This window comes from Camelus dromedarius, chromosome X (assembly GCF_036321535.1).
Source record: "Camelus dromedarius isolate mCamDro1 chromosome X, mCamDro1.pat, whole genome shotgun sequence".
In the NCBI taxonomy this organism is placed as follows: Eukaryota; Metazoa; Chordata; class Mammalia; order Artiodactyla; family Camelidae; genus Camelus; species Camelus dromedarius.
In genome coordinates, this window is record NC_087472.1 from 103,255,429 (window position 1) to 103,270,951 (window position 15,523).

Here is a 15,523-nt window from a genome sequence, read left to right on the forward strand (position 1 = left end):
TTTAACCTAATCACCTCTGTAAAGACACTATCTCCATATATGGTTACATTCTGAGGTACTGGGGGTTAGGACTTTAATATATACATTTCTTCAGGGGAGGTACAATTCAGCCCATAACATGCACATAAACTGAAGCTTTCAGCTAAGAAAATAAAAAGAAAAATTGTACTGATATTAATAAAGGAAAGGGAGCTGAGATGGGGAGTCAGTTTATGATGGAAGACAGACAGAAAGGAAGGGAACCGACCACTGAGGATGTCCAGGATGAGATGTCCAAATGCCCTATTTGTTGACTGGCTAGTAATACTGCAAGTTTTGAAGAAGATAATGCAGTGGGAAACACACTACTCTTGAAACAATAGAATACCCAGGAAAGTCTATCCTGAACATTATGGTGACATGATATACCATGGGTCTCCAGTCATTAGTATATAAGAAAGATGAGAGAGACAGATAGACAGATACACACACACACACACACACACACACACGCACACACACATCCCAACACCACTGTGGCCACAATTAGAGTCCAGTGGATCATTTTTTACCCTGTGCCTCTTGACGTTACATTCTCAGTTTTACTTCTCTTTCAGTATGCCTGGGATACAAATGAAGAATATCTCTTCAAAGCAATGGTGGCTTTCTCCATGAGAAAAGTTCCTAACAGAGAAACAACTGAGTAAGTAAACAATGGAAAGTCTTAATTGATTATTGGCAGTATTATTTGAGGCAGTACATTAAGTCAAAGCTCAATCTTGAAAATAATTTATCAATCTCATTTTTAAGGGATCCACATTCGAATTTAACATTTAAAAAATTTTTTATAATGTTCACCTTATGGTTATATCATCTTCTGAAACAGTGCTCTTCGTTCAATAGGCACTGTGAAGATAAATATAAAAAATGTGTATTTACATGTCATAAGCTTTCTACATTTTTATTTTACACAAATTCCTCTTATACATAGATACATAGATACATAGATAAGATAGAAAGAGAAGAATTCTTTTCTCATTGTATTGGTCTGCTCGGGCTGCCATAACAAAATACCACAGACTAGAGGGCTTAAACAACAGAAATTTGTTTCTGGAGGCAGTTCTGGAGGCTGGGAAGTTGAAGATCAAGATGCTGGCAAGGTAGGTTTCATTCTGAAGCCTCTTCTTTCAGCTTGCAGGTGCCACCAAGTTGTTGTGTGCTCACGTGATCTCTTTGTTGAGGGAGAGGCAGCTGGGGAGAATGAGCATTATGGTCTCTCTTTGTATGAAGGCACTAATCCTATCTGTCAGGGCTCCACCACAATGACCTCATTTAACTGTAATTATCTCTTACAGGCCCTGTGTCCAAATACAGTCAGATTTGGGGTTAGAGCTTCAACAGATGAACTTGGGTGGGAAGGGAATAAATAAGTCCATAGCACTCATTTTGAAAATAACTTAAATATGTATGAGTTCGTCCCACTGTTGGTACCTATCATAGCACTGCATTTATTTTCTTAAAAGCTTTAGGACAATTTTGAATAGTTAGACACTTTTATCTGTTCCTTCAGAGGAACCTTCCCTATTTGGGATGTTTCCTTCCATCTGTATTCATGATTAGGGTAACGCTCCTGCTTTCTCTCTACTCTCCACCATCACTCTTCCTCTCTGGAGGTGAAATGGTGGATCTGATAGGTGAGCGGGAAGAAGAAACTGGTTCCCTTTCTCTGAGGAGCCGGCCTGCCCTCCGACAGCAGGCCTGTTTCCATGCTTCTCCCCACGCTAAGCGCACGGTCAGGGCCTGTGTGGGCAGGCTCACACATCTGCCCAGCCCTGCGTGCTGTCTGCAGCTTCCGACTGCTTAGGTTGGTAGGTGCCAGATCATAAGGTGTTAAATAGCTTCATGTTACCACAGTGTCTGGTGGTACCTGCCTCAGTTCAACTCTTCCTGGGTCACTACAGATGACTTTTTAAATGTTGAAAGTAGTATCTTGGGAAATATGAACTTAAACTTCAGTCTGTTTTTCCCATTAAACTGAGATTTTACCTGCCTAGTTTACTCAAATATTGGCTTTTGGGGATAATTTATCATATTCAGCTGGGGGGATAGAAGTGTGACCCAGGCACAGTGTTGTGTTTCTGAGTTAAATGGTGGGGGGCATGGAATGGGTTTCTTCCTCTAAATATGCAGGGATAAGTCTTGTGATCTGAGAAGGAACAACACGCTGTTGTATCCATGGTAAGGGGATTAACGGTCTTGTGCTTGTAAAAGAGCAGCCCGGCCCCTTTTTAGTCCTTTGATTTCCAGTAACAAGAGCCTGATTCTTCCCTCCCCTGGGAGGCAGTTGGCCCTGTCTGGCGCCAGGGATGGGAAACGGGAAACGGCCCGGGAGCCAGTTCTGAGAGAATTACCTTCAGACCAGGGTTCCCCACACTCGAGGAAAGGAGGTGGACATTTTTGCCTTTTTACCGATTTGCTGACAGCAATTTGTATGTGCATAAATATTGTTCCTTTGTAAAGTAGTCAGACAAAATTATTATTCAAGTGAATTCAAAGAATTCCAACAGACCCATCTATATTTACAAATCTTGAAAATATAGGATTTCTCTTCAAGTCGTGCTAATGGCATTTCAGTTTATTTATTTCCATTGAGGCAAAATTGACATACCACATCATATTAGTTTCAGGAGAACAACAAAATGATTTGCTATTGTTATATACTGTGAAATGATCACCACAGTACTTCTAGTTAACATCCTTCACCATACATTGTAACAGATTCTTTTTTCTTATGAAGGGAACTTTTAAAATTTAGGCATTTTAGTTTCTTTCTTACATCAAAACATTCTTTCAAAAGACATGGTTGGTTCAATAAGTGTTGGTGGCTGATAAATTTCCCATTTTGTGCAGATCTTAGTGGCTTTCATTGAGGTCACATTTGGAAGAAAGACCATGGAAGAAGTCATGCTAGTTGTGCATAATCTATAAATGGGAGGAATTTGCACCTTTTGGGCGCTAAGTAAATTAACTACTGAAATCTGTACAGTCCATCTTCGTGTAACTTCCTGTAGCACCAACTTTCCTTACATGTACACCTTTGCTTGGCTACCCCTAGCTACACTATATTCAGACGTCTTCTTATACTGGAGAGTTTTCTGTGTTGTTACGTTGTCTGAGTATTTCTGATTGGGAAACAAAGTTTTAGGGAAGTCGTCTCCCTCCTTTCCTGCCTCTCTTTTCTATTATTGCAGCGCTGGCCCAATTTACTTCGTCAGTTTGACTCTTTTGGAATAATGTAGAAACAGTGAGTAAAATCAATGGAGTTCATTACTCCATTTTGTTAATTCATTCATCCATCCATTCTTCTCACAATCCCTTACTGAGGGCGCACAAGGGCCACACTTCAGGAACACAGGGGCTCACAGTGCAGGTCAGACTTGAGCCGTGCCCTGAAGCCCCAGGGCCCGGAGATTCTTGTGTTGCAGATGGACAGAGTGTTTGATAGTCTCCCAGGTGACGCTCAGCTGATAAAACTTAAAAGGCTGTTCTAAGCTTGAAGACTGTGAAGTCCTACTCAAGGCAGGGATCAGAGCCCCTCCTGACAAAGACTGTGGACAAGCCACGTGAAACCCAGAAGCCCTTTGCCCTCCCCACTGTCCTGGGTCTATTCTCAGACGAGGCATGGAGGCCTGAGGGCAGATGCTGGCATCTCGGGAGTTTTTGCTTGCATTTGGGCTTCAATCTTCTGGTGAGCTCAGAGGCTGTGACCTTGATCTTCAGGGGTCTTAACGGCACTAAACTTCTAGACCTGGCACTTATGGGCAGGGCCATGGAATCTAAAAGCCCTTGCAGTAGGGCTCTTTTCCTACCCATCCCTGGCCATATTGGCTAATCATTGTTAGTTCTCAGTAAACATTTGTGAGTGAATGAAGCATGCTTAACATCTCGGCTCTGAAACCAGGAGCCTGTCTGTGGGGTACGGTGGACACAAGAAGACAGTGTCCTTCCACCCATTTCTCCCTCTTGTCGCAGCTTAGTCCCCTGGGTGGGTATTCTCCCGGTGACCGTGGCGGGAACGGCCATGGTAGGAGTAGCTCCCCACTGCCTGGGTTTTACCTCTTGTTGGACCTCGGTTTCTTACTCTTGTGGTAGCCAAGACATCGGTTCATTTCTCAAAGCATCATCCAAACAAGGAGAAAGCTGCAGCACCCAAGGGTGTCTCCATCTTCTTCTGCAGCCTTTGCCTTGCAGCTGTCTCCAGAAGCAGGGTGTGCTTGTCCCTGGCCCCTTCCTCACACCCTTGCTACTATAGGAAGTGGGCTTACCCGTTCCTAGTTCAACTGCCTACATCTGAACAAAATGTAAACACATCTCTGTGATTACATTTCTACAGGTGATGTTTGTAGAGGACACGTTTACTCTTTTGTTTGCTTAAAATCTTAGACGTGACTCTTCTTGACCGAGTCATCATGTAGGACGGATACTAGTATTCTTCTATTGAGGAAAACCCTGAGCAGCTAAGACTATGCACCTTTTTTGCTAACATGAATCTTGGAGAAATGATGGAAATGGTGCTTCTTAAGACACCAGTAGAATGAGAGATACCCTGATAAATACTCAATACATCATAACATAACTAATTTTTTAAAATTTGACATAATTATTAAGACCAGCATTATGCTGATGGATGCCAGTATCTTACAGTTTAATACAGCTTTCTTATCTTCAAAGTACATTTGTATTTGTGATATATTATCAATGAAGCCAGTAAGAACTATTATTGACCCATTGCCTTTTTTTTAAATTGAAGTACAGTCAGTTACAATGTGTCAGTTTCTGGTGTACAGCACAATGTCCCAGCCATGAGTATATATACATACATTCGTTTTCATATTTTTCCATTAAAGATTATTATGAGATATTGAATATAGCTCCCTGTGATATACGGAAGAAGTTTGTTTTTTTAATCTATTTTTATATATAAGGTTAACATTTGCAGATCTCAAACTCCCTAATTTATCCCTTCCTACCCCCTTTCCCCAGTAACCATAAGATTGTTTACTATGTCTGCAAGTCTGTTTTCCTGTTTTGTAGATGAGTTCACTAGTGTCCTTTTTTTTCCTTTCTTTAGATTCCACATATGAGTGATCTCATATGGTATTTTTCTTTCTCTTTCTGGCTTACTTCACTTAGAATGATGATCTCTAGGACCATCCATGTTGCTGCAAATGGCATTTGATTCTTTTTATGGCTGAATAGTATTCCATTGTATAAATATACCACAACTTCTTTATCCAGTCATCTGTTGATGGACATTTAGGCTGTTTCCATGTCTTGACTATTGTATACAGTGCTGCTATGAACATTGGGGTGCATGTGTCTTTTTGAATTAGAGTTTCTCCTGGGTATACGCCCAGGAATAGGATTGCTGGATCATATGGTAGATCTATTTTTAGTGTTTTGAGGAATCTCCATACTGTTTCCCATAATGGCTACACCAAACCACATTCCCACCAGCAGTGCAGGAGGGCTCCCTTTCTCCACACCCTCTCCAACATTTATCATTTGTGGACTTTTGAATGATGGTCGTTCTGACCGGTGTGAGGTGATACCTCATTGTAGTTTTGATTTGCATTTCTCTGATCATTAGCAATACTGAGCATTTTTTCATGTGCCTACCGGCCACTTGTATGTCTTTGTTGGATAATTGCTTGTTTAGGTCTTCTGCCTGTTTTTGGATTCGGTTGTTTGTTTTCTTATAGAGCATTTTGTTATGTCCAGGAAACTTTAAAAATAACTGCTTTGCTCCTGTATTTCTGTGTATGTGTGTGTGTGTTCGTATAAATCTGAAATATATATATTATATACATATGCATTTACAAAAGAATTGCAGAGATAACACAGAGAGATTCTGTGTGCCAGCAGTCATCGACCTGCAGGGGTTTTGTCCTCCCACCACTCCCGAGGATATGTGGAAATGTCGGGACGCATTTTGGTTTTCACAGTGGGATGTACTATTGGCATCTAGTGTGTGGAAGCTAGGGAGGCTGCTACACTTGCTACAGAAGAATAGAAAACCTCCCACAAGCCAGGGTTATCCAGCCTAAAATGGTAATCGTGATGAGGCTGCGAAACTCTGCTCTAGACCCATCACCTGCTTCCTAATGCCGTTCTGTTAAATAACCATGATCGATACATCGAAATTAAGAGGTTAACATTGGTTCAATACTATTAAACTATGGAACTTTTTGATCTCCTTTTTAAAAGACCTATGTCCTTTTTCTGTTCCAAAACCTACTCCATTTTAGTCTGATCCAGTCTGTGACAGTTTCTGCAACTTCCTTTGTTTTTGATGACCCTGCTCTGCCTGTTGTTCATGACCTTGACACTTTTGAAGACGTTTCTAGGTGTGCCTCACCTGTGTATGGTACTGACCTCATGCCCATAGCATGTGCAGGTAGCATATAGAAATGTAGTGTGTTGTGGGGTTATATCTCTGACTGAGGGTGCCGTGGCATTTACAGGGAGGCGATGAGAGATAATCACGTGATGCTAAGCTCAGGAGAGTCCCACGTAACAAGGACTTTCCTACTCATAATGCCAACAGTACCCCCATTGACACATTAAGCCCTTTCTAGTAACTCATGTAGAGTGAGATGCCTTGTCTCAAGTCTAGCAAGTGGTAGGTAGTAGACTTCAAAACAGAAGCTTGATTTTTAGAGTTTTAGTCTAGGGCTTGTTATATCCAACAGTAACTGTCTCTATTGAAATGTTGGGTTGAGTATGTTCAGCAACAATTTTAATACTTTGGAACTCTTTATTTCTAAGTGGGTAAAATATTTTCATTTTATTTGCCAAGGTGCCACGGTAAAGTGTGAGTTGCCACCCAATGGAAACAGAGTGAAGAACTTGAATTCGTAGTAAGGGACAGCGGAGCTCCATGGTGATGGGGAGAGGAAAGCATTTGGGGCCGCAGTGTGTTGATGGAGTTGTGTGCATCCGTCCTCCAGCTCTGTTTTCCTTCCTAGAGCATCTCCCCACCTGCCAGTGTGTGTATTTGTTTATTTAGGTATTGACCTTCTGTCTCCGCCCCCTCAGAAAGCATGCTCCAAGGGAGGGAGAAGGGACTTTGCTTTGTTTACAGCTTATTCTCTGAGTCTCTAAAGAGGGGTGCCATGAAATTCATGTTTGAACAGCATTTAGAGAGGCTTTCGATGGAAAGAACAATACAGGCAAAGCGTCCAGATGATCTCTTACCTGGTTTCTGGCTTCCTCTGTTATGCCAGCAGTGTCACTTTGTATTTGCCTAATTTCTATACATGCCTTGTGCTATCCCTAATATGCCCCTTCCCATCTTCTTCATTCAACAGTGTAGTTTTGAGATTTGCCCTTTTATAAAAGAGAAAGTGTAACTCTAGATCAGTAGTTTCCCCCCGGGGTGGTTTTTGTCCTTCAGAGGTTATTTGAAAACGGCTGGAGACTTTTTGATCATCGCTTCCCGGAGGTGGCCCTGATGCTGTCTAGTCAGTAGAGGCCGGGTTTGCTGCTCAACATCCCTCAGTGCTCAGGGCATCCCCGACGTAGAATTATCTGGCCCAAAGCTAATTGTAGAGAAACCCCGGGCTCTGTCTTTCCTTTAATCTGTGGATTAGTTTACCCTGGATAGCACACACCTCATTTACTTTATCCCTTCCCGTACTGGTGGACATTTGGTTTGTTCCAGTCCTCTGCTCTGACAAAGGGTGTTATCAAGAACATCCTCAGTAATCGGTGCGTGTGTTGTGTGTGTGTGTGTGTGTGTTTGTGTTAGTGTGTGTTTGTGACAGCCACACTCTGTTCTAGCAAACACTTCCAGATGCTGTTCCCAAAGAGCCGAGCCCATTAACACCCACGGCACAGCCTAGAAACCCAATTCTCTGCATCTTTACCAGCACTCGATACTATTTAACTTTTTACTTTTCGCCAAGCTGAAGAGGTAAAATGAGTAGCTCATTTTAAAAAATCTGTATTGTCTGGTTATTGATAAGGCCAAAAACATGAGTCGTTCACAGCCAACAGCTTTCTACGAAACGGGGGAAGTGTTTTTGCCAAGCACACACCACCTTGTTTTGTTCATCTGTCTTTGAAAACCGCACATTTTGGAAGACCAAGCTTGACTGTTTCTGCCAGTAGAGGGCACTGTCCTTCAGTGGTTCTGCACCCGTGTCATTCTGCACCTCCTCACCCCCCCCCCCCCCAATATCTGGCAATGACTGGAAATGTGTTTTATTGTCACCATGTGGGTGTCTCCTGGCACCCAGAGCATAGAAACCCGGGATTCTGCTAAAACCCTACAATGCAGAAGGCAGCACGTAACAAACAATTACCTGGCCCCTGCTGTGCCAGGGTGGAGAAACCATGGTGTGGACCAAATCCTACTATTTGAACCTTTGAAAGAAAGACAATGACAATCTCTAGGCTAATAAAACAATTTTTATTACTTAAACAAAGAACAACCTTTAAACTCTAAACTGGGCAGTAAGGGAGAGCATCCCTTCCCGAGAAGGGTGTTCTGGGGAGTAGGCAGGAGGGGCGGGTGGGCAGGAGGAGGCAAAGGGTTGGCTCTCAGCGGTGCTTCCTGAATGCGGGCTCTGCAGGGTGGGAGAGGTGGCTCTGGGCTTGGGGGTCCTGCCCAGGGGAGATGGGCGGGGGGGGGGGTCCGAGGGGGCCGGGGGTAGTCAGGCCCGAGTCAGTGTCCTCCTCTCAGTCGCGGTTGCACTGGGAGCTGGAGCTTCTCAGAGGCCCAGTCTTGGGCACAAAGGACCGGACGACGCCATCTCTCCACACGGGCTGGAAGGCCGACAGCCTGCGCTCCGGGCTCTGACTGCTTCTCTTGGGGTCGGGGCTCTCAAACCAGAGCGGCCCGTCGAACTTCCTTTTCCCTTTCTTGCACTGGCTGAGGGCCCTCAGCACGGTCTCCTTGGCGCAGGGGTCGGGCTGCTCCTGGGCGGGGGGACAGCAGTAGATGCTCCCTCTGTGCTGAGGCGGGGCGATTTTGATGGTCACCAGGCTCCGGCTGCGGCGGGGGTTCCGGGCGGCCCACGGGTAACTCCTGCGACGGCCGAGAAGATCCAGCCCCACGGTGGTGCGGAGGGGCGGCCCGCTGGGAACGCGCCTCCAGGCCTCGGGCAGCAGGGCCCGGCGGGCCGCGTCGTGGTCGCGGCGGCGGGGCGGGGCGGCAGGGGGCGGGCTGTCGCTCAGGACCGGGCGGATGCACACGATGGGGCAGTGATCGGGGCCCGGCAGGCGGCTGGTGCTGAGGGCGGGCCTGGGCCGCGGGGCCCGGCGCTCCCGGGCGGGGAGCGGCTGCGTGGCCTTGGCTGTGCCCAGGTAGCTGCTCAGGTAGCTGCTCAGGTAGCTGCCCATGATCGCGGGGCGGCGGCGGCGGCGGCGGCGGGGCCTTCGAGGGGCTTCGGCTTCCGCACGTCCTCGGAGTCGTAGACGCGAAGCGCACAGGGCGAGGGCGACGGTTGGCTTTGGCTGTAAGCCCCGCGCACAGGGCGTCGGCTCCTCGAGGCCGTCCGGGCACGGGGTCCTGCGCGCGCAGATGCAGCGCCCCGCGGACATCCGGGTCTCGCGGGCGCCCGTGCTGCCTGAGGCGGGGAACCTCCTGCTTCCCACTTCCGCCCCGCGCTTGGTCTGGGCCCAGGGGCCTAGGAGTGCCTTGACTTTGCATGTGACGTGAAAGGGAGAAAATAGAATACTCTCTACCAGGTCTGAAAATTACAGAAAATTCACAGATGGGCCCTCTCTTTCATGATTGTAAAAATGAGCATAATGCACTTGAATGCTCCTTTAAGGAAAGAGCAAATTTACTTGTATTGGTAAAGGGGATGTGTGTTTTATTCTTCTAGAATGATTGCTAACGTCACTTACTGCAATTTTGCTCTTAAGGACATGGTGAAAGGCAGTCAGGATTTATGTTTTACCCCTGACATCTTTGGTTTAATGTGAACTCTCCTATAGTTTTCCTGCTTCATACATTTATATACAGATTTTCTCTATCTGAACACTAATGCCATTTCTTTCTTGTCATATCTACTGGTGATCCAGGTATATAGAATAGAATGAGTCACATTTCCAGTTACAGTTGGAAGCAGGTAACCACAAAAATAGTGTTGAAAGCCTGCTGGTAAATGATTATAGCACTTTGGTTTGGAGGTGTGTTACTGGACCAGCCTTAATCCTGGAGTGGGAGAGGGGCAGAAAGTCTGGCAAACAGAGGAAGCAACAGATTTGTCTGGTTCTAAGAGGTGGATGGCTGAATGAGGAGGACACTAAAAAGATCTTGATGCAGAGACACAAAAGGTTTCTCTATCAGAGGTACCCAAATGTTGAGGAAGTGGGGATGCCATCAGCTCACAGGTGATGGGCAGTGAGATACCTAACACCCTCTGAGTCATTCTCTTTTTGTCTTTTTTGTGGATTCCTTATTTAAGGAATGATCCCTCAGCGTATGATTTTGAAATAAAAGGAAATTTTCTGTATTATTTTCTTCTTAATTTTTTCATAATGGTAGAAATGATTTCATTTGTAACTAAGACACCTCTTAAGATTGTAATAACGTTAGAGTGGAATATCTAATGCAATTTCATATTTGCTTATAATGCATTTTTTTCTTATCATCTGCAGGATTTCCCACGTCCTACTTTGCAATGTAACCCAGCGGGTGTCATTCTGGTTTGTGGTTACAGATCCTTCAAAAAATCACACCCTTCCTGCTGTGGAGATACAGTCAGCTATAAGGTAATCACTGCTGAATATGCCTTGTACTGGTAAATCAACTTGATTAATTCAGCTGTTTTCTTAGCTTTTGAGGAATTCTCTCTGCTTCACAGTGATTTATATATTAAGATGTCAAAGATTTCATTTTGTGGGTTTGTAGTAGGAATTAGTGTTGATCACTGGTTCTCCTCCAGGGGCACTTTGACCTCCAAGGGGACATTTGGCAACGCCTGGAGACATTTTTGTTGTATAGTTCTTGGGCGTGGCGGTAGGGAGGCCACCAACATTGAGTAGGTAGAAGTTAGGAATGCAGTTCACATCCCACTCTGCCCAGGACAGCACCTCACAGCAAACAGCTATTCGACCCCGAATGTCAGTGTTGTGGTTGAGAAGCCCTGGTTTAAATATTAACCAAGAATGTTTAGTACTGTCTTCTCTGACAAGAACACCTTGTACGGCACTATTGTGTGATGGTTCACCACATGCAGTCTCAAGTCTGAATGCTTAGGTTTTTAATTCTGGCTTCGCCTCTTGCTCACTATTTGAATATAGATAAGTTACTTCCCCTCCTTTTGCTTCCTCTTATCATCTATAAAACAGGAATAATTATGGTATTTTTCTCTCAGAGTTGTTGAGAAGATTAAATGTAAGGCATTTTGAGGGACAACTCATATCTTTGACTTTTATTTAAAAATCAAGAAAAATATTCACATTTTTTGGGTCTCTAAGGTCTTGCCTTTAGTCACTGTACAGTCTTTACCTTTAAAAGATACTTTTTGGGTGAAAAAGGAAAATCATGACTCTCAAACAAATTAAAAATAAATGCTATCAAAGATTTTATTATCTCATTAATTCATGAGGAAACTAGTAAGAGTTTAAAACCGGTTCAAAGGAGACTTCAAGGAAGCACACAAATATAGGAATTGAGGAATGGTGATATTCATTTAGGAAGAGATGCCCCAGGCTATCCATCAGGCAGTGTTTCACCAGACATAATTCTCCTTAATTTTCTGTGGACAAGAATCATTTACATTATATCAGTTTTCAACAGCCTATACATTTGCAAAATAACTCAAAGACAAAGGTGGAAATTGTCCAGAAAAGTCAGCTTGCTGGGCACTCAGTGATATTTTTCGCCCATTTCAAGTTTTAAACATTTTTTCCTGACAGTTCCCCTCCTCCTCTCCTTGGGATCATAACAAACTTTCAAAAGTGAAATGTATTCTTTACTTCTCAGAAGCAGAGGATGCCATTTGTTTTTATTTCCATTAATGTGTACTTTATTTGTGTCAAAACTTTGAATCCCACGCATGACTGGTGTTGGGCAAAGGTATATAGGAAGAACGAGTTCACAAAATAAACTATTTCCTGAAAAGGAAAGAGTGAAACAAAGCAACTCTCCTTACAAAGGGTTTACAAGTTACTGAAATGCGTATTAAACTCTTTACCAAAGAGAAATATCTAGTGAAAGAACTCTTGCTCTTTGTAAAATATTAACATTTAAGATAACAAGTATTTAATCAAATACCCAATGATTTTGTGCGAACAATCATCTATGTTTCTTGCTGAAGCAAATGCATTGAGGATCTAGACCAATGGTAAATAATTTATTCTGCTTTAACAAGACGGTTTTAACTAAATTGTTTCTGCACTTCTGCCACTGAGAATACTGTTAAGACTCACCACCTAGGGAGCAAGAATTAGGAATATTGTATTTTATGAGAAAGGGGATTTTATTCAAGCTCTGTGACCTGAGACGGTTACAAGGTAAATGAAGGCACTCTGGTTAAACCAGGCTTCAGTTAATGTGAGGAGGAGGAGTGAGTATTTGGGATGAAGGTGGAGGATGTAGATGAATATGTTCACAACAAAATGTCTGTTTCAAAGACCCTGGGAGGAGGAGCTATTTAGGGGGCAAGGATGGCTAATAGAATGATAATTTATATCAGGGAATAGATAGGGCTCATCAGGAGTGTATGAAAATAAAGGAAACAGTACCACGAGGGAAGGATTGAGTGGAAAGAAAGGAGATGGTACCTAGAGGGCAGGCAATAGGAATTTCAAGGCTGAAGAATCTATGTGGTTGGACAAAATAATACTCATTCCACCTAATGTTTGCATAATACTTTCTAGTTCACAAGGCATGTTCTGATGCATTTGTGGCATTTAGTATCAACAGTAATCATTTTTGAGTAATTATTATTATCCCTGGTTTATAAATGAGGCTCAGGGAAATTAATTGATTTGCTAAGGTCACCATGCTAGAAAAATAGTGAGGGCTTGAACCCAGGGATACTGCTACCACATCCAGTGATTTTTTTTTCCCCTCTACTAGAATATCCACACTTATGGAATTAAGTGAAGGGATGACAGACCAGTTCTAAGATGTCTGTTTTAGATTTACTGTGAAGACCTGACCTTATTCAAGGCCAATCTTGGCTGGAAGATAACCATGGTGATTGACACCTATTGGGGATTTCAGCAGTGGTTGGAGATATAGTTTGTACTGAACTAGAACTTTTAATTAGCCTGAGTGCTAACCAACCAGGTAGACAGAATAAGAATGCAGAGCAACTTTGCATTTTACTCTGAATTATACCTTGGTAGTGGGGTTCATTATTTTGTAGCAAGGTTTGTGTTGCCACATTATCAATATTAAGTTATGAAAAAGGAAAACACTCTGTGGTTTGATAAAAATTATGTTAAAATTATCCCCTGCTGTAGATTTTCTGGCTGGAATTCTCCTTCACATTCATGAATAATCATGCCTCCCCATAGATGTTCATTTGCTAAAGAAGGTCTTTCCTGCTACCCTTCTGATCTCCAGAGATTGTCAAGCTATTACTCTTAGGTTCAAGACCTGCACTGTCTTATACCATAGTCACCAGCCACGTGTAGTTCTTAAGCACTTGAAATGTATCTAGTCCAAGATTAGATATGCTCTAAGTGTAAAGTACACACTGAATTTCAAGGACTTAGCACAAAATAAAATGTGAACCAACTCAGTATTGATTACATGTTGAAATTATACTTTCTTGGATATATATTGGGCAAAAATATATTATTAAAATTAATTTTACCTGTTTCTTTTTACTTTTTAAAGAAATGGAGCTGCTAGAAAATTTTAAGTCACACGTGAAGCTCATATTATATTCTGTTTTTCAGTGCTGCTCTAGATGAACTCAGCTAGTCTAGTGTGAATTCAGTAAAGGCCATACAGTATCTCCAAGAAATCCTCTCACCAAATTTGCAAATTCCAATTAGAAATCACTTATTTCGTTTCAGTCAAATAAGTTTTTGCTACCACCCTCTCCCTAACTGTCACCACCACCAAAAGTGCAGATTTTCCCTAGGAAAAGTAACGCATTTACCTTCATATTTTTCTAGACTTTTCGACTCCTAAAGCATAATTTACTTTAGTCATATGGAACTACTTGCAGTTTACAGAACAAATCATACTATGCCATGTCTCCAATTCCTGTGTTCTCTATACAGTCTGGTCTAAAGAATTCCTGCTTGTCCCTCAAAACACAGCTCAAAAGTTGCCTTCTTAGGAAAGCAGCCCTGACTTCTTACTGTGATATACTCACCCTTCTGCTGTCCTCCCACTGTGCCCCTAGTTAGCTCTTTCATAGAACTGTTTCTGCTGCACTGTGATTGTGGAGGGACTGATTGGCCTTTCTTCTAGACTGTGAGCTCCTTGGGTATTTTTATTTCACTTTGTATCTCCAACACCTAGCACAGTATCTGGTGCTTAGTAAGTTTTCAGCAAATGTTTGTTGAATTGAATGGAAAAAAAAGATCAAATCGATGGATTTGCAGCTGATCCTGACTTCAAGTTTTCTTTTCTGCCCCTGGTTTTCTTTTCTTCTCATGTTTATCACCCACTTTTTACATATTACTTTATCTTTTCGAGCTGTTGGTATTTACGTAAGCCACCTTAAATAGAACTCTGTCATTTTAATCTAGATGCTACCCGTCAGAAAATAAAACATAGTGGGCAGAGATCACAACTCAGGACTTTGGGTTACTTCTAGGATATGCACAACAGTGGAGGGCAGCAGTGCCTAGACAGGCATCTCTCTGGCAGCCGGCAGTGCAGCTTATGAAAAGAAAACCACAGCATGACTGCCCTCATCAAACTGCCTTTTTAACCTGAAGTCTCATGCTAGGGGGATGTCCTGTTTATAGAGATAGTTATAATCATGGAGAAATAGGGCTATACCTTCTGTTTCTAATGTTTCTTCTAACTTGTTTTTAATCATCATTGTGTTTTAGAATGAATAGGAACCGGATCAACAATGCCTTCTTTTTGAATGACCAGACTCTGGAATTTTTAAGAATTCCTTCCACTCTTGCACCACCTACTGACCCACCTGTGCCCATCTGGATTATTATATTTGGTGTGATATTTTGCGTTGTCATAGTTGCAACCATGCTATTGATTTTATCAGGAATCCAGCAACATAGAAGGTGAGATATCTAAAGGGAGTGATTTAAAGAGCATTTTCCTTTTGCCCTATGACTTGGAAAAATGAAAGGATTTTCCCCTAGCTGAAGATAAACCCTTATCTGAACCCAAAAACAATTGGTGATTTTCAAAACATTTCTTATGCTCTTGTTTTTATAGACTTTCTGGAGTTCATTGTTCCTTATTTAACTATGACTCCTTCCATTACTGTCTTTGTTTCTATTCTACACCATGTAAATATTTCATTTCTAGAGTTGATTTTAATATTTGTGTTATGATTTTGTAAGCTGGATATAGAGAGCTAAGCAG

The 15,523-nt window shown here is 42.7% G+C and overlaps 1 protein-coding gene across 5 annotated transcripts in view; it reads left to right on the top strand.

Annotated features, from left to right (window-relative positions):
- The window catches only part of CLTRN (collectrin, amino acid transport regulator), a 40,435-nt gene that overhangs the window by 12,600 nt on the left and 12,312 nt on the right, over positions 1 to 15,523 (top strand). For 4 of the 5 annotated variants that reach the window (XR_004134553.2, XM_031445849.2, XM_064483390.1 and 1 more), the window contains exons 3-5: positions 597 to 682; positions 10,651 to 10,764; positions 15,022 to 15,216. Coding sequence is in view for 3 of the 5 variants with exons in the window: in XM_031445849.2 (XP_031301709.1) it covers positions 597 to 682; positions 10,651 to 10,764; positions 15,022 to 15,216 (395 nt within the window). In the remaining 2 variants the exon portion in view is untranslated. Of the gene's footprint in view, positions 1 to 596; positions 683 to 10,650; positions 10,765 to 15,021; positions 15,217 to 15,523 lie in introns of those variants that run through there. The other variant, XM_031445845.2, reaches the window with a different exon arrangement.